Genomic DNA, 27,982 nt, shown 5'->3' with positions numbered 1-27,982 from the left:
ACCTCAATGTGTTTCACAAAGTCATGAGAGCACAAGATGTACTTAAGACATACTTTCCTATGGTTCAGTAAATGTAATGAAAATGTATTTGAGGCTTAAATATTTGTTTTAATATCACCACACATTGGGACCTAGTCTCAGTGAGTATTTCCATGCAACCTAATTACACTGTAATGCAAATTTATTGCTAATATATAAGCTGCTTTTCTGGACTATGAGTGTCTCTCAAAGGAATACTCACCTATTCCACACTTACTGAGCACTAACTATGTGTCGGGCTAGAAATTGGTGACATCAATGGTGAACTAGACTCATGCTGCAGCTTATAGTCTAATAAGAGAGATAGACATTAAACAAATAATTATTTAATTTGTAATTGAGGTAGGTGCTATATAAAATGGGGACCTAACCTCCTCTCAGAAGTTAGCCTGAGGAAGTGAAATATAAGCCAAGACGTAAAAGATAAGCAGAAGTTATCCAAGCGGACAATGGAATGCTTTTTCCAATATGCAAATGTCCTGATGTTTGAATGAACCTGGCAGGTGCAAGGGACAGGAAAATGCAGAATCCTGAATGAGGAGAAAAATCAAGTCCAATCATACATCAGCTAGGCCAGGTTAAGAATTTGAAGTTTCATCCTAACAGCAAGGAGAAGCCGTTGAAATGTGCTAAGAGAGAAGTGATATGATTAGATCTGTTATTTTAAAGGATTACTCTGGTTGCAATGTGGAAAATACATTAGGATGAGTGAAGAATCACTACTGCAATTCTTCAAACAGGAAGATGGCTTGGATTAGACCATTCACAGTAGTGATGAAGATAAGTTGGTAGATAAAAGAAATATTTGAAAAATTGAAGACAGACTGATAGGGTGCTGTGAAATGAGGGAGAGAGGATGTCAAAGATCCAGGCTTCTTACTGGAGGGTAACGCAGTCATGGAGATGAGCTGCTCTAGAGGAAAAGAAGGCTAGGGGGACATGACAATAGGTTCAGTCTGAACATGTTGAGTTTGAAATGACTTTAAGAAATAACTATGGAGACATCAAGTGGAAAGGTGGATACATTGGTCTGGAACTTCAAGAATGTCTGAGTCTGTGAGCATCTGTAGCATACAATTGGTAAATGAAGCTGTTGAAACGGATGGCCCAGGAATCAGTGGATGTTGCCTGACATTTCAGATTGACTAGGGGAGGAAACGATGGCAAAGGAGATTACAAAAGAATGCTCATATGCAGAAGGAAAACTGTCAGAGTGCAATGCTGCCAAAGCCAGTGGACAACAGCAATTCCAGGAGACTGCCAACTATATTCTGAACTATATGCTGTAGCATATGGTACAGTATATAGTTTCAGTAAATACCTATTCTGCAAGTTAGTGATCAGTAGCTCAGTAAGTTCTTGTGGAATAGATGAGTATTCCATGGTTCTTCCTTTGAGAGGGACTCATAGTCTAGAAAAGAAGCTTGTATATAAACCATAAGTTGGCATTACAGTGTCATTAGGTTTCATGAAAATACTGACTGAGTCTAGGTCCCAGTGTGTAGTGATAGTAAAACAAATGTGGCAAAGGAAAGGAGCCCTGAGGAGGAGGAGATAACTACTTTGAGAAGTTTGCTCTGAACAAGGATCGAGGAACAGCAGCTAAGAGGGGATGTGGGATCCAAGCAGAGCTGCAAACTTTTGTTTTCTCTTTTGTCTTTGTTTTTATGATGGAAACTGGAGCATGTTTAAATGTTGGTCAGTAGTCAAGGAGTGATTGAAATGTATCATGGCTTGCAGATCCTGGAGAATGAAGGGTGATGAGATCAAGCATAGATGGTGAGGGATTTGCTTTGGAGAGGGGAAAGTGCACCCCGCGCTGCACTGGAAAGGAAGGACGGGAAGTACTGGGTCTGCGGTGAGGAGGCGCTCTGTCCACAGGCTCCTGGTCCTCAGTTAGCAGCAGGCAAGTTCTGCCGCGGAGGACTGAGGGCGCGAGTCAGTGGCAGTGTGGAAGGCTGGTGTTTTGGTAACACCTCGTCTGCACGATGTGCATTTTTTTCCCAGGAGAACTTCATTATGCAAAACACAGAGCAGCAGGTTTGTTTCAGGTGATCTGTCATTGGCTCTTTCTTTTTTCCCCACAGCGAGATGTGATTAAAAAGTCAGAGAGCAAGGGAGTTTAAGATCCTTGCAAAAGAGAGTTAAATAACAGTTGATAGACTCTAAGTTAGACAAGGGAAGGGATTATGGCCCCTGAAGGGAAATCAGTGGCCTGGAAACTCGATTGGCGTTGAAAACATCAGCAGCAATTGGGGCTCCTGAGTGCACAGTATGGACAGATATGGTTTTGTGGTCAGGTGGGGTTTTAGATGCAAAGCCATGTTGGGTGATTACAAGACCCAGAGGGTTTTCTTTGTGTGGCCCAGATGGATTGGGGGTCACTGGCCCCAGGAAGTGACTGACTGAAGTGATCGGGTGGCAGAGCCAGCAGAATGAGTGCATGGGGCCTGGGCATGCCTGAGCGATTGCCAGACTTGGGACAGAGCAGAACACAGAGAGCCAATGCCAAAGCCTTCCCTGCCTGATGTGGAAATAGTGGGCAGACAGTGGAAGGCTAAGCCGTCAGACTCAGAAGAGGAGACTCAGAGGCATGGCCCTGACTTCCCTGCAGCTCTGGAGGCGTGTGACCCCTGTGGAGGGCTGTGGGAAGCCACATCTTCAGGTCGCTGCCCCATGAAACCAGAGCTGGGAGATGGGGAATATTGAGATGATGATGAGGAAGCAGGAGTTTGTTGAACAGGAAGTGGAAGTCTGAGAGCTTGAAGGGGGAAAGGGAAGTGTTGGATTGTCAGGGAAGTAAGGCCCAGCAGAGTAGGAGGTATGGGATGGGACGTTCCAGGAACTGATATGTGTGAGTGTGCATGTGTGTGTGTATGCACGTGTGTATGTATGTGTTTAGAGGGTAGAGAAGACTGAGGAAAATCACAGAGCAGGGCATGAAGGTTTTGATACTGATAATATTTAGATTTAGACTGCCTCTTGGGCTTGACAGAATGCTTGGCATAGTTAGAGTACAGTGCAGTGCAATGCAGTACAGTACGGTATATAGTACAATATAGCACAGTGTAGCATATAACATGGTGTAGCATAGATTATAGTATATAGTACACGGTAGCTTAGAGTACAGTGTAGTATACAGTATAGTATATAGCACAGTGTAGCATATAGCATGGTATAGCATAGAGTATAGTATATAGTACATGGTAGCTTACAGTACAATGTAGTATACAGTATAGTACATAGCACAGTGTAGCATATAGTATGGTGTAGTGTGTGCTACAGCATAGTATTAGTATAGAGTAGCATAATGTCAGTTCTTTCTTTGCCTAGCTTTGACAGCCACTTGAGTAAGTGTGGGCATATTTGCCAACTTCAGCACGCCCCCTTTGCTAGCCCGGTTTCTGTCCAGTATTCCAAGATCCTTGCTCTGGTTGAGTGGAGGCTTCACTGAGGACCCAATAGCAGACCGTACATACTCGTGTTCTCAGCTCGTGGCTGTATTGCCTTTGCCATTATTAATCTCTGAAAGAAATAAGTGAATGTTCTCATATCTGTTTTTAAAAATTTCAATGCCTATTCATTTTCCTCTCTCTCTGATATGGGTTGTGCTGTCAGTGTTATTTATTACAGCACTGGTGTTTTCTGCTAAATCATTTAATATTAATAAAACATCATAAGTCACCTGTAAGTGGTTTTTGGTGATGGTTTGTTTAATTTGCAAAGTCTTAATTAGCATCATTTACATATTTCAGATTTGTGGTCTTCTTTAATTGAGGGTGTTTTCAAGGCATGTTCTTTTACTTCCTGAAGGAACGAATGATGTGAAACTCCTTCCAGGTCAAGCTGTCTGTCCTACTCCCGGGTGCCGAGGAATAGGCCATATCCGTGGTCCACGTTATTCGGGACATCACAGGTAACAATTTTCTTATTTAAGTTATTTTCTGGATGAATGGAAACATTGTGCATATTAGCAGGTACGTGGAGCATCATAAATGAGTCTCATGGAGCCAGCCACCCCTATGACACTCCCACCTCTGTGTTACCAAGGCCTTTCCTTGACATTTTCCTCTGCTTGCCAACTCGGCCCTTCTAGAGCTTTCTTGAAATTATGAGGCATTTCCCAGATCCACTTCATGCCCCAGAATCTCCTTTTTCTAACAATTTTCCTAACAAATGCATACTGTCATACACACCCACCACCCTGTCCTGAGACTTGGTTTCTTCTAGAGAAATTCCAGAACTCTTGCCTTTTCTACTCATTTTCTATTTACCTTGCCTCTATTTCTTTTTCTCTCTTTCTTATTTGTTTGGAGATAATTCTATAAAAGAACAGAAAACTAGTGTGATGTTATGTTGCAGAATATGCCCATGTTTTAAGTACTTGATAATATGCATATGAACAGATGTTGCTTTTAAAGAAAAATAATACAAATAAATATGTAAGCCCTTACTGCTTTTTTCATCCTCATTAATTGGCAAATAGTGTATAGATAAATTGTATTGGTGATCTAAAAACAGAATATATAAATTAAAACGGAAAAAATTAATATAAAATTTGTTCAAATACACAAATTTATAAACAAACATTGTAGAAAAGTTTATTATAAAGAGGAAAGAGTAAGTCATATAATACCTAAAGCAAGAAAACATTTGTTTGAATAGAGGATCTAAGTGTAATACAGGAAGTCTGTGCTTTATCAGGGGCTTATCTGGCAATCCTGGAAACTAATGCCTAATACATTTTTAATTGAATCAAAGGAAATGCCACTATAAGAATAATGATAAGCACTCCCAAGTAGCACCATGAATATACATGTGATATGTGTGAATCTATTAATACTTAAAAGAAAAAATATAGTATCCATGAAAAAGAAAGAAAGACATGAAAACTGCTTGGTGACTTGTACAAATCTGTGGGACTCCTATTGTGAAAGTGGAGCTGGATCCAGTGAAGACGTCTTGGTGTTAGCAGTGTTAAGTCTGTGCGGGTCTGCAGCAACTCAATTCTTGCCTCCTCAGAGGACAGAATTTGTCTGAGGGGCATAAGGCAGAGTAAGAGACTGAGGCAAATTTTTGAGCAAGAGTAAAAGATTATTAAAAAGTTTTAGAACAGGAGCAAAAGGAAGTAAAGTGCACTTGGAAGAGGGCCAAGAGGACAGCTTGAGAGAATCAAGTGTGCCCTTTAGAACTTGTCTTGGGGTATTTATACGTTGGCATAATTCCAGGAGTTGCATTTCTTCTCCCCATTTACTGGTGGAGGGTGTCCAGGTTCTTGGTGTCTTGCACAAAGAATTGGACAAAACATACAAACAAAGCAAGGAAAGAATGAAGCAACGAAAGCAGAGATTTACTGAAAATGAAAGTACACTCCACAGGGTGGGAGTGGGCCTGAGCACGGGGGCTCAGGAGCCCCATTACAGAATTTTTTTGAGGTTTAAATACTCTCTAAAGATTTCCCGTTAGTTACTTGGTGTACGCTATGTAGATGAAGTAGTGGCAACCAGTCTGATTGGTTGTGGAAAACAACAAATCAGAGGCTGAGTGAAGCTACAAAGTTACACTCCTATGCAAACGTGATTGGTTGCAAACAGCAACCAATCAGAGATACTTTCAGTTTTCCATCTTTCATGCAGAAAAGCAGGGGTGGGAGGTGCAAAAGGAGTAGCTTCTGGTCCTTTTGTTACTTAGTGTGGAAAGTTGGGGTTTTTCTTTTGATTTAGTTCTAGGAAGTCAGCAAGAATCGGCCTTAGGTTTCCTGGCTCCAGACCCTATTCTCCTGCCTCACCCTGATTCTTCCTTGGAGTGGACTGTCCACATGTGCAGTTACCTGCCAGCATTTGGGAGGGGCTGTGATATGGTTTGGCTGTATCCTCACCCAAATATCAACTTGAATTATATCTTCCAGAATTCCCACATGTTGTGGGAAGGACCCAGGGGAGGTAATTGAATCATGGGGGCCGATCTTTTCCAAGCTATTCTTGTGATAGTTAATAAATCTCATGAGACCTGATGGGTTTATCAGGGGTTTCCACTTTTGCTTCTTCTTCATTTTCTCTTGCTGCTGACATGTAAAAAGGGCCTTTCACCTCCCACCACGATTCTGAGGCCTCCCTGGCCATATGGAACTGTAACTCTGATTAAACCTTTTTCCATCCCAGTCTTGGGTATGTCTTTATCAGCAGTGTGAAAACAGACTAATACAGTAAAATTGGTACCAGTAGAGTAGAGTGCTGCTGAACAGATACAGGAAACTGTGAAAGCGACTTTGGAACTGGATAAAGGGCAGAGGTTGGAACAATTTGGAGGGCTCAGAAAAAGACAGGAAAATGTGGGAAAGTTTGGAACCTCCTAGAGACTTGTTGAATGGCTTTGATAAAAATGCTGATAGTGATACGAACAATAAGGATGAGGCTGTCTTAGGTGGAGATGAGGAACTTGTTGGGAACTGGAGCAAAGGTGACTCTTGTTATGTTTTAGCAAAGAGACTGGTGGCATTTTGTCCCTGCTCTAGAGATTTGGGAACTTTGAACTTGAGATGATTTAGGGTATCTGGCAGAATAAATTTCTAAGCAGCAAAGCATTCAGAAGGTGACTTGGGTGCCGTTGAAAGCATTCCGTTTTAAAAGGGAAACAGAGCATAAAAGTTCATACAATTTGCAGCCTGATGATGCAGTAGAAACGAAAAACCCAGTTTTTGAAGAGAAATTCAAGCCTGCCACAGAAATTTGCATAAGTAGCAAGGAGCCTAATGTTGATCACCAGGACCATGAGGAAAATGTCCCAGTCCATGTTAGAGTCCTTCACGCCAGCCCCTCCCATCACAGGCCCAGAGGCCCAGGAGAAAAATGTGGCTCTATGGGCTGGGCCAGGGTCTCTGTGCTGTGTGCAGCCTAGGGACTTGGTGCCCTGTGTCCTAACTGCTCCGGCTGTGGCTGAAAGGGGCCAACATAGAGCATGGGCTGTGGCTTCAGAGGGTGGAAGCCCCAAGCCTTGGCAGCTTTCACATGGTGTTGAGCCTGTGGGTGCATGGAAGTCAAGAATCGAGGTTTGGGAACCTCTGCCTAGATTTCAGAAGATGTATGGAAATGCCACCTGGTTGCCCAGGCAAAAGTTGGCTGCAGGCATGCAGTCCTCATGGAGAACCTCTGCTAGGGCAGTGTGGAAGGGAAGTGTGGTGTCAGAGCCCCCCACATAGAGTCCCTCCTGGGACACCGCCTAGTGGAGCTATGAGACAAGGGCCACCATCCTCCAAACCCCAGAATGGTAGATCCGCTGACAGCTTGCACCATGCACCTGGAAATGCTGCAGGCACTCAGCACCAGCCCATGAAAGCAGCCAGGAGGGAGGCTGTACCCTGCAAAGCCACAGGTGCAGAGCTGCCCAAGACCATGGGAACCCACCTTTTGCATCAGCATGACCTGGATGTGAGACCTGGAGTCAAAGGAGATCATTTTGGGGCTTTAAAATTTGACTGCCCTGCTGGATTTCAGACTTGCATAGGCCCTGTAACCCCTTTATTTTGGCAGATTTCTCCCATTTGGAACAGCTGTATTTACCCAATACCTGTACCCCCATTGTATATAGGAGGTAACTAGCTTGCTTTTGATTTTACAGGCAGAAGGGAGTTGCCTTGTCTCATCTGAGACTTTGGACTGTGGACTTTTGGGTTAATGCTGAAATGAGTTAAGACTTTGGGGAACTGTAGGGAAGGCATGATTGGTTTTGAAATATGACAATATGAGATTTGGAGGGGCCAGGGGTAGAATGATATGGTTTGGCTGTGTGTCCTTTAAAATCTCAAATTGAATTGTATCTCTCAGAATTCCCATGTGTTGTGGGAAGGACCCAGGGGTAATTAAATCATGGGGCTGGTCTTTCCCATTCTATTCTTGTGATAGTAGACAAGTCTCAGGAGATCTGATGAGTTTATCAGGGGTTTCTGCTTTTGCTTCGTCCTCATTATCCCTTGCTCCCACCATGTAAGTACCTTTCGCCCTCTGCCATGATTCTGAGGCCTCCCCAGCCATGTGGAACTGTAAATCCGATTAAACCTTTTTTTCCTTCCCAGTTTCAGGTATGTCTTCATCAGCAGTGTGAAAATGGACTGATACAGGCCATATATGCAGTGTGTTTACTGGAGTTGTGTACATGCTTATTGGAGGCATTTTTCGCTTACCAGTTGAATGTTCCTAGAGAAAGATCACATACCAGTTAGACTCCGGCATTTGCCTCTAAGTGAACACGCTTGGGCCTACTCACCCAGCTCCTGAGATCTTATCAGGAAGCTGCTGATAACCAGTTTCAGGTGTTTTCTATCTGTTGGGAGGCTGCCTTTCCCCGACACCAGCTGTGACCAATTATTATTTAAGCGGGACAGTTTAACAACCACCTGACCATCACCTGAGGGTTGCCTGACATTCCTGGGGTAGGGGGCCTCTCCTGCCTTGCTCATGTCTGCCTACCTACCTACATTTTTTTTCTTTTTCGCTTTACCAATACATTTTTATGATGTTCTGTTCAATGTTTTGTACCTACTATAACAATAGTGCTGTCTGAGGGGAGGAGGAAATGTGGAAAAAGGAAAAATAAAGGAAGAAGGGGAGAGGAGGGGAGAAGCCCATGATTAGGAGGATGCCCTGCTGGAGTTGATGGAGCCATCTTTGGGACAGCAATAGGAGGATATAGCTACAGAGATCTTCCTCAGGCCTTCTGTTTGTGTATAGGGGGAAAGTGCTGTGTGTGCGCGCGCGCATGCGTGTGTGTGTATGTGTGTGCGTGTGTCTGTGATCTAGAGCTGTAAAGCCCACTATGATACTCGCTAGTCACCTGCCTCTGTGTTCCTCAGGCATGCTTGGCCATATTTCACATGCTTAGCAGCTGTTGTGACCAGTGGCTACTGTATTGGACAGCAAAGGTATGGAACATTTCCATCAACCCTGAGAGTTCTGTCAGACAGCCTGAGAGAGTCTGGCACACTGCGCCCTCTCATTGTAGTATTTTGAGTAACAGGTACTTCCGGTGAAATGACTGGCCATCTTAATGCCTCCTTCAAAACTTGAATCGTTATCCTCAAAGTTAGTCACACCACAGTGTTGCAGTTGGTGTGTCTCTCATCACTCTCTGGTGATGCCCCTCCTGTGGAGCTGGTGCTAAAATAACACTGATCATTCCTGGACTGCTCTGAGAGGTAGCGGAGCATCCCACACAAGCCTCTCCTTCCACTTCAGCAAAGCCAGCTTGCCTCCTGCCTTGGGCATGTGTGTTGCTGACTGACCTCTCCCTGCTGGATTCTGAGAAGGCTATGGACGCAGACAGAATGGCCATGCTGCACTTTGTTCCAGCAGCTTCTCTGAACTTTTGCTCATCTGATATAATGTAAATGGGGTCTCGTCGATGTTCTTCTTTGTATTATCTACTTATCAAGAGAATATTTTACTTAATTTTATCTACCAAGTAGCCTTTAAAGGTTGGCCTCAGAATTTCTGAATGAATGAGAAGGATATAAACGTAAGGGTTTAGAGAAAAGTGTTTTGTGAAGCTTAGAGAAAAACATGAAATACTGAAGATGTAATAATGAGAAGAATGGGCATTTTTAGGGAGACAGCATGCCTGAGAGGTGATCCTGTCTCCAGGCCTCACACACGTGCAGGACTGCTGGGGTGATGAATTCTCATTGCTCTTCTCAGGTTAGGCCTCATTATTACAGAGCACTCAAGTGAGAGCAAGGTCTCCAAAACCTTCATGATTCCAGGGTCTTAGAAATGAAAATGATAAGCAACAGGTACCTGCATCTAGCATCTATCTAGAATGGAAAAGACAAAAATGAGAGAACTGGGTGTTCTTGACCTTGCATATTGTTGTTGAGGAGTTGTAAGGCATGTAAACCATTAGGTAAATGCATTTTAACTTACCTGTGAAAGGAAATGCAAACAGATTTTATTATATTTAATACTATTTTGTCTTAATACAAGGAATTCAAAATTCCTTGTATTCAAGGAATGAGGATAAATCTTTGATGGGTTACTGTTGACTGAAAGGGTGTCATTGAAGAGTGCGGGTCATCAGTAATGTAGGTTATTTCTAGTAAATGCTGGATATGTCTCTCTTCCTTTAATCATTTAATCATTGTTTTTTACCCAATCAATTTATGAATGTGACTATGTATAGCTTAAGAATTTACTAAAATTATCTTGCAATTAACTGTAAAATATTGATACCATTCATAATTCTTGCATTTTTCTATTTTTACATTATGGTAGTCTAAATTTTATATAGCTCTAAAAGATTGAAAGTATTGTTCTTCAGTACTTATCTTGGGTAGTATCTGTTGAGAATACTATATACATGCACATGCACACACACACACACACATACGCACCTGCCTACTAGAAATTTGCATTAAAATACCCGAGATTATCATTATACATTTTGTTCTTTTATGTTAGAGATGGTAAAGAAGAGATAAGATTTTAAAATCTTGGCTGTATTCTCTCAGATTCCTAGATGCAATATTAATATAATCATCACTTCTAGCCTGAGTTTCCTAATGAATTTAAATGAGTCAAGCTTGCATATTCCAAAATAAAAGGTTTTTTCCTCTTGTCATAGGTGTGTACCTTTACCAGAGAGGCATCATTTTACAAGACGCTTCTTGCAGTCTCTGGTCCAGAAAAGTCTTAGGCAAATATTCTTATATTTAAGAAAAAGAAGAAGAACAGAAAAAAAGAGAGAGAGAGAGAAAGTGCCTCCAGTTTGGCTAGGACTGGTATAAAACAACTTGGTTGACTTCTGCTTCCAAAGCCTGGGGGAAAGAGTGAAAATGTAGTGCTCCACTTTAAGGAAGGTGGCAATTTCAGCTGCTTTTCTATAAAATGCTCCCAGGCAGTGGAGCGCTTGCAAGTAGAATGTTGTTTTTACCATTTCAAATCAGAATTTCTGATTTTGATATTGAAGCCTTGGTGTTTTGAAAGGAAGTAAACAGTATTCTTAAAATAAGTTGTCAGCATCTCATTTTGTACAGCTGACAAGGAGAACGATGACATCAAGATATCACTAAGGACATTTGAAAATAATACATCATTTTAATAGATCAGGTGGACCCTGAGTGTCCTTTTTAGATGGATGTCAGACAGGTTTATTTTAATTTTTATTAAAATAGGGGGTTAGCAGTAATACTCAAACTTGTATGGAATTCATATAGAATATGCACAAATTATTATTTGAAATAAATTGCATCAGTTCTTATCTTTATGAAAATAGGACTTTGGCACACAATTATCACACAATTTACATTTTATTTGAATGAATTTACATAGTGAATAAAATGAAGTAGGTGTATTTGTTAACATAAGAATATTTAGAGATGACAATATTGGGACTACAAGATGTAAATTTACTTTTGAGCCAAGATCCAGGATTAGATATGAAGTCTTTTTTATTCAAAAGAGTAGAATACAGACTCCAGAAGACTTGATCTACCTCTGTGTCATAAAAAATACACAGGAAATTTGTTTAGGAACCAATAATTGTATCATTGACATTGAGAACCAGATATTGTTACAATGTGTAGACCTCTTGCCCCAGGACTTCTGTGTGGGACACAGGGTCAGCACACATGGCTAAAATGTCAAACTTTAAACAGTACAAATAGAAGAGGAGCATTTGCTGCTCAGAAGGTGGGGGCTGTCAGATAAATCTAAGGTATTTTTGGGTGCTCTTAGTGGAAACTTACAGGACAACTCACCCTCTATTCAGGATTTACCTGGAATAGTTATGTCGGCTCAAAAATAATGATGGAAATTATTTCAGATGTTTTCTTCTTTTCACATCTGTTCTTCTTTGTGAGTAAGTGTGTGTGTGTGTGTGTGGCGGGTGGGGGGCGTCAGTCTCACTAGTTATGTTCAAGGCCTGGAACTCACCTGAACTGAACATTCAGACTGACCATTCACTATGTAATATGAGGCAAATCGTCCCACTCTTCCTAACTTCATTTCCTCATCTGTAAATGAGAGCTCTTTAAACTACAAAAGATTTAATTTCATGATGAGATTCAAACAGACATAGTCTTTATTGACTGTCATGTTTTGGAAAGTATAACTGCAGAAAATATAAGGAGAAATAGAATAATATAAGTAGACTTTAATTCGCCCATTTCAGACAGTGATGGAGTAAACAGGCAAAACAGACATAAGAATATACAGACTCTGAATAACATGATTTAAGAAAAGGAAGAAGAGTGACTATAGATATACCTTAAGCTGAAAACAGAATAGATCTGCCCAAAAGCACTTTTCAAAACTCTACTGTTAGGCCACACACAACTCAGTAAATTCTCAAAACAAAAATCAGACCTATTCTCGATCAAAATGCAATGAAATAAGAAATTGTTGAGAAAAAAATCCAATCACTTAGAACGCATGCAAAAAATTTATAACTATAACTTAAGCAATCGTGGGATCAAAGGAGAACCCACACCTGAATCTCAGAAAATCTAGACTTAGCGTAATGAAAACACTAAAGAGATAAACTTTTAGGATATCATAGTACATATATTCAGAGAGAAATCTATACCTTTCTCAGTAAGAAAGAATGAAAATGAACTAATTCAACATTCAACTCAAAAAGTTATAAAATTTTTTAAAAATGATTACAAAAAGAGAAGGAATATCCAACTGAATGATGAAATGAGCAAACTGGAACACACACACACAAAAACAGTAAATTGTTAAGAGTATCCACGCATTGATTTTTTTGAAACAAAACAGTAATACTAGAGCAATAAAACAATAGGCACCAGTATAGCTGATAAACTGTTCTGGACAGTCCATGCATTATTCTGAGACTTAAGACACCCCTTCTGGAAGGAACTAGAGGTGCAGCTCTTGAAATTCTTGCTCAGTTGCTCTGACTTTACATGTAAGGGTTTGTTTTGCGTCGTTGACCTTCCTTTTAATTGAGGCCTCTGGGAACCCCTTCGGGCCCCTGATCTCTTAGGCATGTGTCTCTTGTCATCCTTAGAAGTAGCCTTTCCCATTCAAGGAAAACATTTCCTCAGCCATCGTCCTGCCTGTTGGGTTGGCTTTGACTGAACACCCTCTGGTTGTATCACAATGTGACCTAAAAATACAAACTTCTCCATCTGGCTTTTGACTCAGCTACAGCCAGACACGTCAGGGAGTCCATTAATCCCCCTCTCACCCCACAGATAGCCCTCTGTCCTTCCTCCATCTGAACTGCTTTCTCTCCAGACCTGCTGCATATCTGCCTTCCAGGTCTTTCCTCCATCCTGGAATTCCCTTTGCCTCCCTTCCCTTTGAGCTTCTATTCCTGGCTTGGAGACTTCTTTTCACCAATTTAAATTCTCTATTTCCTGGCTTTTTGGGATAGAGTTTGTGGGAGGGAGTTACTTTGCCAACTGAAATAGCTTGTGTGTCTCCTCAGCCATGTGTAGAATTCCAGTTGGAGATCCTTTTCCTTCAGAATATTGAAGGCATGTTATATTTACTTTTTTGTTGTTGAGATGTCTGCTTTTGATCAAATTTCAATCCATCCGTGGAATTGTTCCTCTTCCCATGCTCCAGCCACCCCACTCCCTGACCCTCTGCAAGAACTGCACCTCCCTGGGCATTTTTAGAACTTTCTTTTGTCCCTGGTGATTTGACATTAGTCTTTTGTTCATTCACTGTTTCAATCTGGAAACTTACCTCTTTTATTTCTGGGAGGTGTTCTCATTCTATTTCTTAATAATATTCTCTTTTCTATTTGCTCTGTTTTCTTTCCTCAACTGATGCTCAGAACTTTTTCACTCCTTGTCTTGTATTCTCTTTTATGAAACATTTCCTCAAGTTTGTCTTTTAATCCTTCAGTTGAAGTTTTTGATTGTACTGTGTTTTTTTTTTTTCAGTTTCTGAGAACACATTCTTATTCACCGATTTGTTTTTTATTGTATCCTGTTCTTGCTGGATAGATTGTGTATCTTTTCTCACCTCTCTGATAATGTTTGCAGTTGTTTTTCTGCTCCCTGCACTGACTCATTTTTTTTTAAATATTTTTGTTTTGATTTGTTTTTGGTTAGGTTGGTTGGCTTCTTCCCGTTATATTAAATGCATTTCTCAAATTCTGGTAGTCTTTGTTTTGTTCTCTTTTAAGAGTGAGGCACCAAATATGCTGGCATGAGGCTTTGTGTGCACTCCTGGAGCCCATCAATGGTGAACTCCTGGGAGGGGTGGCCGGCAGGACCCAGGCCCACTGCAGAGGAGACTCCCCTCTGCCACCTTCAGGAGACCTTGTCCTTGGGTTAAGAAAGTTACTTCCATCAAAGAAGATGGTTCCAAACTTTTCCTGGTGTGTTTTTATAGCATCCTCTGTCTGCAGACTCTTGGCTCTCAGCTTATCTGTTTTCTATCTTTAAAAATGTGTTCACTTCTCTCGTCTGCCAGCATCGTGCTTTGTCTTTATGAATTTATACTCTTTTATTCATTTACTGCTATTTTAGTAGAGAGAGAAAGGAGAAAGGATTAATTCAATTTTCCAATCTGCCATGTCTAACTTATTCTTAAAACTTTGTTTGCCTACCAAATAATAATTCAGTTAATAGTTTATGGTTTCATTTCTTAATCTCTCTAGTTTTTCTACCTGATCACAGTAGCAGGTTCATCAGGGGTGTCTGCTTTTTTGGCTTCCCTGGGCCATACTGGAACAAGGAGCATTGTCTTGGACCACACATAAAATACACTAACGCTGATGATAGCCGATGAGTTAAAAAAAAATTACCAAAAAAAAGTATAACATTTTAAGAAAGCTTACGATTTTGTGTTGGGCTGCATTCAAAGCCATCCTAGGCCACATGCAGCCATGGGCCACAAGCTGGACAAGCTTGATATAGAAAGTAAAAGCTCTCATAAATTTACTTTTTGTTTAGTTAGGCTCTGTAAATTTTTTGAATTTGCAGTGGCTGATTGAAACACTATGTTCAAAAGTGTTCCCGAAGGCATGGCTTTAATGTTTATGCACACTACTTCTTAATTTAGTGTCACCTTCAGTTAAAACTTTTATCATTGCCAGGAGAGCACCTCAGTGACATGTGCTTACATTTATCTGATTCCTTTGTCACTTGGTCTGTCATTTTCCTTGACATTGTGTTACCACACAGTGAAATCGAACTGGGTGGAAATTTAAAAATAAACTTGCAGATGTATTTTTACTTTAATAAGCAAAAGGAAAAAGAGTATCTGATTTTAAAGACCCTTTTAATTCTCAAAATGACATGATTAATCACCCAATTTAGTAAAAACATTGATAATGTAACCAAAGATCAGTCACGGGTCTTTAAATCAATTCTATCCATTACTATAAAATTCTTCAAGGTTACTGTATAGGTCTGATTTTGCTGAACTGGGGAATAATTATGTGAGAATTCGATGGCTTTTCCTAAATTCTTTAAGAAAAAAATTGCATATGAAATGCTTAATTTTGTAGCAACTAGGGCACTGGTTTCTGAAGGAACTGTATTATTTGATACATTCTAAGGATTTTATTAAGTGCAACATTCCAAATTACATAAATTGCCAAGGTTGTAGGAACTGTTACCTTATGAGGAAAGCAGATATGGCTTTGATTTATTTCTGTGTGAGAAGAGCAGTATATTGATTAAGGAGAAGGTAAAATGATGAAATCTGGTAATTTTAAATAACCTTGAGAACCAAAATCAAAGTAAAATATGGACAAAGAAACTTCATTCTCTTTAAAAAGTTAGAAATATTACAATCATACATTATTTTAAAATGACACCATTTTATTACAAGATTAGTCTATGGTCAATACTGAAAATTTAGACAATATAAAGAAGCATTTAAAAATAAATAAAAACCACTCATAATCCAACTACAAAGTTATATGCCTTCAATCTTTGTCTTTTTGGGTTTTTTCCACATATATACATACATATTTTTTTACGAGTAGAATCAGACAGAATATACAGTTTTTATTGTTGTTATTTGTCCTTCAATAAAATATGAAATAGTTTTTTATGTTGTTAAAAATTCTCAAGTTACATTGACCACATGTGGTATTATTTGGTGCATGAATTTTAAGACCGTTGTGTCTTTGGTCTGGATTCTATATTAGTTAGAAATGACTTTTAGTCCTTCATTTTCCCTTGACTTCTTCTTTGTCTCCTATTAATAGTGCCAAACCAAATTAATGTGTGTGTATGTGGATGTTGAAAAATTATTTGCCTGTTCTATTATTTTTAGCCTTTCACGGTATTTCATTTAGGTATGCTTTTTCTGAAAAGCATACATAACTGTCTTAAAAAGAGGGCCAGGCACAGTGGCTTACATGTGTAATTCCAACACTTTGAGAGGCCATGGCAGGAGGATTGCTTGAACCCAGGAGCTGGAGACCAGCCTGGACAACATAGTAAAACACATCTCTCCAAAAAATAAATAACATTAGTGGGGTGTGGTGGTATGTGCCTGTAATCCCAGCTACTCAGCAGGCTGAAGTGGGAGAATTGCCTGAGCCCAGGAGGTCAGGGCTGTAGAGAGCTGAGATCATGTCACCACACTCCAGCCTGGGCAACAGAATGAGAACCTGCCTCCAAAAGAAACAAAACAAAACAAAACAAAAATTATTTTAATAATAATAATTTTTTTTACAAAAGAAAGAAAATCCCATTTAAGAACATTTTCCTGTTGATGAGTTTAACTTATTTGCAGTTATTGTTAAAATTACTACATAAATTATACGTATGCCAACTTGCTTTATGCCTTAAATATTTTGTTTCCTTTGTTGTGTTGTTGCTGCTAGTGGTAGGACAAAGAAGGGGATCCTCCTTTCCCTACCTTTCCTCTTTCCCTCCCTCCCTCCCTCCCTCCCTCTCTTCCTTCCTTCCTCATTTTGTTTGTTAATAACTTCTAGTTTAGAAGTAAAAGCATCTGTCTGCTCAAATGTTTTTCATTATTCTATTGGTTATTCTAATGTTTTTTTCAGATGCATTTGTAAACCCACATTTATGTACTTAGCAAAGTCATTAGAGAACACTAACCTTTGGCTTTGTTTTGGGAAACAGGCAATGCTAAATGTTTATCTTTTCTTTTCCTAGTTCAGTATACCTAGTTGTGTTAATTAGATTTGAGGTTACATACCTTACTCTTTTTTTCCTTCCATTTTTAAAGCAATGGAGATCAACTATTGGAAAGGAAAAAGAAGGACACAAACAGAGTTTACAATCATATTTAAAACTACTATACACCTTTATTTCTATATAATTTACTGATTCCAGTGGTAATCTCTCATCCTTTCCAGCCTCAATTTCCTCCTTATTTCTTTACTTAATATCTTGTATTCCTTGTTCTAGCACACTTCTTTTCAAGGGTTATTTTGATTTGTCTAGGTACCTGCATATTACATTAAAATCTTTGCAGTTTAGAAAATGCATTTCACCCTTGAAAGCAATTTGATGGGAGACAGGTGTTTAAACCCAGACCTTTTTCTTTCACAGCTCTGCCCTGTTGCTTGCTGTCATCTTCTAGTTTTTATCATGATAACAAAGTCTCCTGCTACCATGTATTGATAGAATACTGCATGTATTGATGTGTATACTGTATATGTAATTTAAAATCACCTCATATATGTCCATATTTAGTTTTCTTTTATTAAATTTACCTCTAATACTGCTTTCAGTTTGAGGCAAATGTCCTCCTTTGTATGAGACCATTTTTTTCTCTCAGTATTTTTTCAAGTTCTATTTCTAATCTAACTACGTTCTCTCTAGAATTTCTATTAAATGACATTGGATCCTCTACATCTATCCCTCATGACTCTCATCTTTTCTCTCATCATTTTCCATTCTTCATCCTGTCCTTCTGAGTACTAGGAAAAGTGCTTGATTAAATGTTCTAAATTGCTAGTTTCATCTCTCGTACCTCCACTGAGATGTTTTCATGTGGAGACTGCATTATGCCTCCTGGACAGCTTTCCTGGTGTCTGTTCTTACCATCTTCATCAATGTTCACCAGCCTGATGTGGGTCTTCCTTACATTGGGGATGATGGAAGACATGGCAGCTATAAAGTCTTGACCCCAAGGAGTTCACACACTCGTTGATTCTAACACATAAACATCCCTGGAATGGAAAATGTCATTTCTTCACTTATTTTTTCTAAGGAAAAACAATTTCAAGTGGACCTAGCCATTAACTAAGAATAATTTAAGAATAACCCTTGTAATGCCAGGTATTAGACCAAATGACAAATTCACGTATCTCTGGGCCTTGGTTTCCTTATCTGCAAAACAGGATGATTGGATTAGGTGATTTCTTACTTCCTTTTTAGTTAAAATATCTGTGATATTTGTATTAGTCTGTTCTCATGTTGCTAATAAAGACATACCCAAGACTGGATAACTTATAAAGAAAAAGAGGTTTAATGGACTCACGGTTCCACATGGCTGGGGAGGCCTCACAATCATGGTGGAAGGTAAAGGAGTAGCAAAGGCACATCTTACATGGTGGCTGGCAAGAGAGCTTGTGCAGGGGAACTGCCCTTTATAAAACCATCAGTTCTCATGAGACTTATTCACTATCACAAGAACAGCACAGGAAAGACCCATCCCCATGATTCAATTACCTCTCACCAGGTCCCTCCCATGATACCTGGGGATTGTGAGAGCTACAATTCAAGCTTATATTTGGGTGGGGACACAGCCAAACCATATCAATATTGTTTACTCTTAGAGATATATCTCAACATAATCTGCAGCATACTGCCTGGACAGGACTTATTTCAGTTGCAAGAAACTTATTCATATGTGCATTTCACTGTTTAATGAAATGTAGATATCATGAGTCCAGGATCTGTATTCCAAATGTATGGCACATAATTGCAAAACGATTGCTAGCATCAGGAACTGGGTTAGAATAACCCCCTTTCCTAAAGATGCCTCAAGAATCAAGATTAATGACCCTTCCATTATCTACTAGGTACAGGAGAAAAGAAAATATAATTCTTTAATTAACTTGCTCTGATTTCCTGGAATTACTCAAATCATGGAAGAATTTATCCTAGCTAATCTGAATGCATGGAAAACTCTGTAATGTGAATTAAAATGGATTATTTTTTCCTAAGAAATAATATTTGTAAGCTTAGGAAGTTTGTCACTTTCTGTAGATTTTTTCTTATATATAAGTTAGATTTAAATATATAATTCTAATGGAGATTGTTTTCTTAAATTTTGGGATAAACATCATTTTTTAAAGATAATGGCTGTAATTCAAGGAGATAATGCAGCCATGGCCAATCTTCCTTTTATGAGTGAGGATAAGGTTGTATGTTAGTCCATTTTCATGCTGCTGGTAAAGACATACCCAAGACTATGCAATTTACAGAAGAAAGAGATTTAATTGGACTTACAGTTCCACATGGCTGGGAAGGCCTCACAATTGTGATGGAAGGCAAGGAGGGGCAATATTATGTCTTACATGGATGGTGGCAGGCAAAAAGAGAGCTTGTGCAGGGAAACTCCCTCTTATATTACCATCAGGTCTCGTGAGACTTATTGACTCTCATAAGAACAGCATGAGAAAGACCTGCTCCTATGATTCAGTTACCTCCCACTGGGTCCCTCCCATAACAAATGGCAATTCAAGATGAGATTTGGGTGGGGGCACAGCCAAACCGTATCAAGTTGATAGTACAACTTATTTTTGGAAGTTATTTGTAGTGCAGACAATAGGATGGGCGAAATTTGATTCAAAGTTTGAATGTTGATGTTTTTTTCCTTTAGAAAGTGTCTATTATATAAGCTAATAACAACAATCATAATAATATGTCACATTTGTGTATTATTTAACCACTTACAGAATATTTTCATATATATTATTTAATACACAGAGCAGCCTTATGATGTTTTATTATTTCTATTTTATGAATTAAAAGTGAATCTTGGACAGATAGTGTCTTCTCATCACTGCACAACTTATAAGTAGTAGAGCTGATTTTAAATTAAATATCTTAACTACTCATCTGATACTCTTTTTCCTATTCCCAGATGTATATGCAGAACTGGAGTGGTAGTTAAAATTATGCTTCTCACTTGTAAATTAGGAATATTTTAGATCAGAAAGGAAACTGATCATAAATGACCCACAAACCCACTACATCTGGAAAATCAGCTGTTAAGGAGACTGTTAAGATCAGTTTTCTCACTTGAGACAAAACCAAGACAAATGATCCTCAGAATTACTTTCAGACCATGAACTTTTGATTCCAACTCCAAAATACACACACACACACACACACACACACACAAGACAATGGTAGCTGTTACAATTTGTTTACAAAATAAAGAAGCAGCAGCTACTTGAATGTCTACCTCCCATTTAGTGTGTAGGGCTGTGAAAGTGCTCCTTATAAGACATGAAATAGCAATAAGAAACTTACAAATCAGCAATCTGGAATAAAAGCTTTAGTTACAAAAATATTAAGCTGGGTAGGATGATTTTAATTGTCCCTTTGTCTCAATTATTCTCATTTTGATGGTATAATAATTATAGCATCATAGTCCAATTTCTGTTATTATAATTCAGTGCCTGTATATGTCAGGTTTAATATTCATTTGCCTGTATTTACGTGGAGCCAGATGGAAGAGGTGCATTGCCTATTTATAAGAACTAGCTGTTATTACTGAATTTTCTTAATTTCTTCTTGATAGCAGTGGCTGCGGTGGAGGGTGATTTAGGATTGCATTAGAAATGCCAGGGCAATAATCCAAAGTAAATAATGTGGTACTATGCATCTTAAATGATAGTACTGCTTACTAAAATAGATACGGTGGCATTGACCTCGGTTATAATAGTACTACATGCTGCAGAAAGTTCAAGAATGAATGGACAACAGATAATTCTGTGTGTCATTAATGGAGACTTGACCTTGGGGCTTTTTTTTAACAGAATATTGTAAACATCAATTATCTAGTAAATGCCAAAAATAACTTTAAGAAATATAGCAATCCTACTCCTAGTCATAGGTCCAAAAAATATGTGCGTCAGTTCACTAAAAGACGTGTAACAGAATGTTCGTCACAGCGCTATTTATAATAGCCTCTACCTGAATCTACCCAAGCGCCCATCAATAGTGCCTGGATAAATTGTGTCTGATTCACACAGTGGGATGCTGTCCAGCAATGAGAATGAGTGGCTCTAACTACACACAACCTGGATGAAGCTCACAGGTGTGAAGCTCACAGGTATAAAGCTCATTGAAAGAAGCCAAACACCAATAGTAAATTGAAGGACCCCATTCATATAAGGTACAAAAGCAGGAAACATTGATCTCCTGTATTAAGATTCAGCCTGCTGGTCACCCCTGTGGGGAGTGACTGGAAGAGGAGGCATGGAGGGGCCTCTGGGTTTATGTTCTGTTTTCTGACCTGGTGGTGGTTGTAGAAGCATGCTCGGCTTGTGAAGAAGACAACTTAAAATCTGGGCACTCTATATTAAGTTCTGTTTCGATTTTAAAAAGGTTTTCAAACAAAAATGACCTCAAGAAAATCAAAGTAGCCTTCCTAATGTTACTCACAAGTTTCTCTACAAGCTGGCCCTTGCAGCCCAGGCAACAGTCTGATGTATTGACTTCGTAACACCAAGCTGGGAGGAGGCATCCAGTCTTTCTTCCCTCTCCATAGCCACCTCGTGACACTCCAGAGGAAACAGTGACAACTGGTGTAAAGGCCATTAGTGAGCAGGCCCCGGGCCCCTGGGCTTGTAGACCACCTTAGGAGGCACGTGGCCGGTTCCGAGGCTGACTTGGCAGGGCCCAGTGTTGCACAGTTTAGTGAGGTTGAAACGCACCTGTGCTGTTTCAGGCCCTCGGTGGAGGTTCACAGTCCGCAGGACTCAGCCTGGGCTTTAGTCTGCTTTGCACATCTCAGTCATGGATTGAAAATGAACTAACAGAACAGCGTGAAATGTTTAAATTTCCCTGAATTAGGAATTAGGAGACCTTACTTTTCATCCTCGTGTTCTGGAGACCATTATCCAGTTGTTGGTCTGTTTTTGCTTCCTTTAGGCTTAGCTTTTAGTCTTCTGACTACTCATCTGATACTCTTTCTCCTATTCCCAGACATACATGCAGAACTGGGGTAGAGAAATGATTTTTCTTTCTGTGAGACAACAGGTCTTGCAGAGAGACATATCAGGCATATCAGAAAAAACCCTGGTCTTTTCCCTTGAATTAAGCCTGCGACACATATGCCTCTACATATATGAGGAGGGCAGTGGTCTTCTATCAAATGGTGTTCCTTAGGCCGGGTTTCTGTACTGTTTAAACTAGATTACAAAATAGATGATATAAATCTTAGGAGGAATAAAATAGCAGATATCCCTATTTTGAGTATTTCCTCAACAGTGATCTATACACATTCAAGCCTAACACCCTGCCTCTTTCTCTCATCCCCACCACCCACATGTTTATCTAAGAATTCTTTGCTGCTAATTTACAAACACTAAAAAAGACTTTTTAAAAAGGACTAAATACCATGTTGTGTTAAGTAGCAAACTAATGTTATATCCTGAGCACCAGGAAAATCTCTGTGTTAGACTGTGCCCAGCATTTATGTGCCATCTGTAATTGGTCAGCTGTTTGCATTTTCATGGTTCCTTTTGCCAGTAGCTCCAAGCAGCTCCTAATTTTTGTTCACAGAGTTAAGTGCCAAGGATTTTCGTACAGTGTTTCTGGCTATCATATTTCTAAAAAATCAAGTCAGCAGCTGGTGGCAAAGAAACCAGGGCTCTCTCTTTCACTACCTGTGACTTCGTATAATTGTCATTGTTAATAACTGGTGGAAATTCAGGGATGAGCTGGCTGTGAGCCACCCAGCAAAGGTGGAGTTCAGTCTTGCAAAGGAAGCTCTTTGAGGGGAGGGATACTGCCCAATTTAAAAAAAAAAAAAAAAAAAAAAACTGTACCAAATCTATTAGGAAGTCCTGGCTAAATTGAAATGCGCAATTTTACCTTGATGTGAACATTTGGGCCGATTGATCAAAGTACTGCTCTTCTATGATACATGCAAACACATTGCAAGTCCCTAAAAAAATAAAACACTTGGTGTTCATTTAGTAAACCCCTTTTGGTGTTACTTCAGTATTTAAAAGTAAGGTCACATAAGTAGTTAATGAAATTTTTATGTTGCGTTTTAAGGGCTTCTTCTGAGTAGAAGAGATAGCTAGGTACTTAAATACTGTAGAAACTTAAGATTTGTGAATAAGTAAAAGAGTTTGCATTAATATCTTCAATAAAATAATTACTTAAGTCTTCAACGAAATTATATCACCCAGAAATGGTTTATGTTCCTTTCTTTTCTCAGTTTTTGTTCTTTCACTGAACAAGCGTGTATTGAATGCCCTTAAGCAGCCAGCACTGTGCTAGGTATAAGACCCAGCCCTGTTGCCAGAAGCTCAGTCGGGGAAGGAGATGAATGATACCTAGAAAGTTAATTTAGTGGTACAGAAAGGTGTGTTCTGAAAGCCATAGGTGGTCATGTAAGCATCTCTGGATCCAGTTGAGGGATTTCTGGAAAAGTTTCCAGGGAAAGTTGGTATCTTTGCCCAGTCCTGAAGGATGAGTAAGATTTAACCAAACAAAGGAGGATAGGAGGAATATTCCAGCAGTGCTTGTGTGTGTATGTGTGTGTGTGTGTGTGTGTGTGTGTGTGTGTGTTTGAGAGAGAGGAAAAAAATAATCCATATGGTGTAATGCAAAGGAGAGAGAGAGTTTGCATGCAGTTTCAAATACCTGAAGCTTGGTTGGGTGGTGATAATGGGGCATGGGGAAAAGGCCACAGATGGGGCAGAGGAGGTGACAGGAGCCTCTCTGACTGGAGCTGAGCCTTTGTAACCTTTTACCCTCAGAGATCAGAGTTTGGGAGTGTGGCCTGAGAATGTTCGGCCTGGCTCTGTTTTTAGGCACCTGTGCTTGTGGTTGACAGGTGGCCTTCCTGGCACATTTGATGCAGTAAATGTAAGGGCTGGCGTTTCCATCTTGAGTTATTAACACACAGAATTGGAAATTCTTTCTGTGAGTCTATCCAGCATTAGTCTAATACGTGAATATTAAGCATATGTCATTTCTAACAATGACATTGTGGTTTTATTGTTAATAATCCACTAAGAATTTTTTTTTTAATGATACGTCAAATATTGGGTTTCTGTTATGTGTCAAGATTTTGACATGGGACCCTGTACTTATCACCACAAATGTTTTACAACAGATCTTATGTCCGCTTTTTTAGATGAGGAAACAGATTCAGAAGGATCAGCTATCTTGCTGGTTCCTAGTAAGTAGCAGACTCAGCATTTGAACTTACATTCTTTAACTTCACCAGTTTCACAGCTTTTCCCATCCTCTTGCCCTCTTACTAAAGCTGGGATGCTGATGGCTGCCTGAGGGAATTATCCACTCAAATCAGTTGCTGTTGGCAGCTTAGAGCCGTGTTCTGTGACTCTGCTCAGGCCTCAGCTCTCTCTGCGAAGTCTCTTAACTTCTCTTCCAGTAGCTCTTTGGTAGAATTTTTGTGTTCTTTCCCTTTCCCACTTCACAAGGTCGACCTCAGCTCCTACTTCGCTGAAAAAATAATTGCCAACCAATCATGACTCCCTCATACTGGCAGGACGAAAACAAGTCATTCGTTCTGTTTCATGCCAGTCTCTGACCTCATCCCGCCTTTGCCAGTCGCCTGTCTATAAATTAGTCCCGCGTATTGACCCTCAGTCTCTTCCTTTCTAAGGGAATCTTATGCAAGATCTAAACATCTCTCAGTATATTTATACAAAGGAAAACTATGCAGCCATGCAAAGGAATAAACTGCATCCAGACACAACGATGTGCGTGGATCTCACAAAGATCATGTTGTGTGAAAAAGAATACAACATGAAAATAATGCATATGGTGTAATGCCAAGGATAGGAAGTTCTGGAACCCACAAAATAAGCAGTATTGCATAGGCATACATGCATAGATGGTAACAGTATGAACGAAAGCAGTGACCAAGCCAAGTTCAACACAGGTTTTGAAGGCACATGGGGCTTTTGTAAGGCTAGAAGTATTTAGTTTCTTGACCACCATGCCCCCTACACAGGTATTTGCTTTATAAATTATGTTAAAAACAGCATACATAGGTATTACGTCCCTTTTATTTGGGATATATTCAACAAAAAATAAAAATTTAATCATGCTCAAATCTCTTTAAAAACAACTTTTTTCTTTTCTTTTGTTTTCTTCATATCTTTAATTCTGGGATAGAGACATTTAGATGAAAAGGGACTCGAAAACAAGGCATTGGATGCATTCCATGTTAGTCATAAAGTTTCATTAATTTTCCCCCACAAAACTTCTGAAAGTGTGACCTATGTAATTCACTCCCAAAATCATGCTGTATTTAAACTAGTGCACTTTGTGAATCAAGAATAATTTTTTTTAACTCAAAAAGCATGAAAGAGACATGCAAGTTATATCCAGATAACATTCAAGGTGCTGCTAGTGTTCCCTTCCTGACAGAAAGGCCATTCTCTTCAGACCTTGGCGTTCTCTTTTTCACTGAGAATTGAGATTAGACTGTCCCTTGGTATATACTGCTTTTATCGTTGAGTGTGTGTGTGTGTGTGTGTGTGTGTGTGTGTGTGTGTGTTTAGCGTTATATGTATCCAATCTCTCAAAGGCAAATTGCAAACACCCTACCAGCCTAGCGTCCACTCGGAGACAGTATATCATCAACATATGTCCTTAAAGTGTCATTTTGAATCCTATGATTCTATGTTTTTGATTTGTTTCCTCCAAAATTATGCTACCTCCTTTTTTTTTTTTTTTTTTTTGAGATGTAGTCTCTCTCTGTCACCCAGGCTGGAGGGCACTGGAGCAATATCTCAGATCACTGCAACTTCTGCCTCCTGAGTTCAAGCAATTCTCCTGCCTCAGCCTCCCAAGTAGCTGGGATTACAGGTGTGCACCACCACACCTGGCTAATTTTTGTATTTTTAGTAGAGACGAGGTTTTACCATATTGGTCAGGCTGGTCTTGAACTCCTGACCTCAAGTGATCTTCCTGCCTTGGCCTCCCAAAGTGCTGGGATTACAGGCGTAAGCCACCATGCCTGGCCTGTGCTACCTATTTAAATGTAGTCATAACTTCATTGTAGTCTGGCATTGGTCTTTAATCATTGTAACAGTTGTTCAATTTAAAATATCAAAATTTTTATAATTAATCAACACTGATTGAATCATGATGGCATAGGTCATCCAGGAATCTTTACTACGGAGATTTTTTTATTTTTATTTTTTTAAAAATATGCATATATTTTATTGCACTTTAGGTTCTGGGGTACATGTGCAAAACATGCAGGATTGTTGCATAGGTACATACATGGCAATGTGGTTTGCTGCCTCCATCCCCCTGTTACCTATATCTGGCATTTCTCCCCACGCTATCTCTCCCCATCTCCCCACCGCCCACTGTCCCTTCCCTGCCCCCCGCAACAGACTCCAGTGTGTGATGCTTCCCTCCTTGTGTCAACGTGTTCTCATTGTTCAACATCTGCCTATGAGTGAGAACATGTGGTGTTTGGTTTTCTGTTCTTGTGTCAGTTTGCTGAGAATGATGGTTTCCAGATTCATCCATGTCCCTAAAAAGGACACAAACTCATCATTTTTTATGGCTGCATAGTATTCCATGGTGTATATGTGCCACAGTTTCCTTTTCCAGTCTATCATTGATGGGCATTTGGGTTGGTCCCAGGTCTTTGCTATTCTAAACAGTGGTGCAATGAACATACGTGTGCATGTCTTCATAATAGAATTATTTATAATCCTTTGCCCCCAGTAATGGGATTGCAGGGTCAAGTGGAGTTTCTATTTCTAGATCCTTGAGGAATCGCCACACTGTCTTCCACAATGGTTGAACTAATTTACACTCCCAACAACAGTGTAAAAGTGTTCCTATTTCTCCACATCCTCTCCAGCATCTGTTGTCTCCAGATTTTTTAATGATCACCATTCTAACTGGCGTGAGATAGTATCTTAATGTGGTTTTGATTTGCATTTCTCTAATGACCAGTGATGATGAGGATTTTTCCATGTGTTTGTTGGCCTCATAAATGTCTTCTTTCAAAAAGTGTCTGTTCCTGTCCTTCACCCACTTTTGAATGGGTTTGTTTGTAAATCTGTTTTAGTTCTTTGTAGATTCTGGATATTAGCCCTTTGTCAGATGGGTAGATTGCAGAATTTTTTTCCCATTCTGTTGGTTGCTGGTTCACTTTAATGATTGTTTCTTTTGCTGTACAGAAGCTCTGGAGTTTAATTAGATCCCATTTGTCTATTTTGGCTTTTGTTGCCAACGCTTTTGGTGTTTTAGTCATGAAGTCCTTGCCTATACCTATGTCCTGGATGATTTTGCCTAGGTTTTCATGTAGAGTTTTTACAGTGTTAGGTCTTATGTTTAAGTCTTTAATCCATCTGGAGTTAATTTTAGTGTAAGGTATCAGGAAGGGGTCCAGTTTCTGCTTTCTGCACATGGCTAGCCAGTTTTCCCAACACCATTTATTAAACAGGGAATCCTTTCCCAATTGCTTGTTTTTGTCAGGTTTGTCAAAGATCAGATGGTTGTAGATGTGTGGCATTGCTTCCGAGGCCTCTGTTCTGTTCCGTTGGTCTCTATCTCTGTTTTGATATCAGTACCATGCTGTTTTGATTACTGTAGCCTTGTAGTGTACTTTGAAGTCAGGTGGCATGATGCTGTCTTGGCTATTGTAAGGTATATTGCTGAGTCAAAATGAGGAAACTGAGGCCAGTGTGAGAAAATGAGAATCCAATTTATTCAGCTCCCGGGCGAGGTTCTGTGGTCCGGGAAGGGGCCAGAGAAGTCGCGCTGGGCTTCTTAGGGCGTGGGGTTTTG

At 39.7% G+C, this 27,982-nt stretch overlaps 1 protein-coding gene across 10 annotated transcripts in view; it reads left to right on the top strand.

Annotated features, from left to right (window-relative positions):
- L3MBTL4 (L3MBTL histone methyl-lysine binding protein 4) overlaps positions 1-27,982 on the top strand; it is a 461,651-nt gene that overhangs the window by 262,808 nt on the left and 170,861 nt on the right. For all 10 annotated transcript variants that reach the window (XR_010343647.1, XM_064379410.1, XM_064379409.1 and 7 more), the window contains one exon: positions 3,853-3,955. Coding sequence is in view for 9 of the 10 variants with exons in the window: in XM_064379410.1 (XP_064235480.1) it covers positions 3,853-3,955 (103 nt within the window). In the remaining variant the exon portion in view is untranslated. The remainder of the gene's footprint in view (positions 1-3,852; positions 3,956-27,982) is intronic.

The sequence above is a fragment of the Aotus nancymaae genome, unplaced genomic scaffold, assembly GCF_030222135.1.
Source record: "Aotus nancymaae isolate 86718 unplaced genomic scaffold, 86718_ANA_hifiasm-v0.15.2.pri h1tg000020l, whole genome shotgun sequence".
NCBI classification, from domain to species: Eukaryota; Metazoa; Chordata; class Mammalia; order Primates; family Aotidae; genus Aotus; species Aotus nancymaae.
The sequence above is the reverse complement of the archived record's forward strand: the minus strand, read 5'-3'. Positions and strand labels throughout refer to the sequence as shown.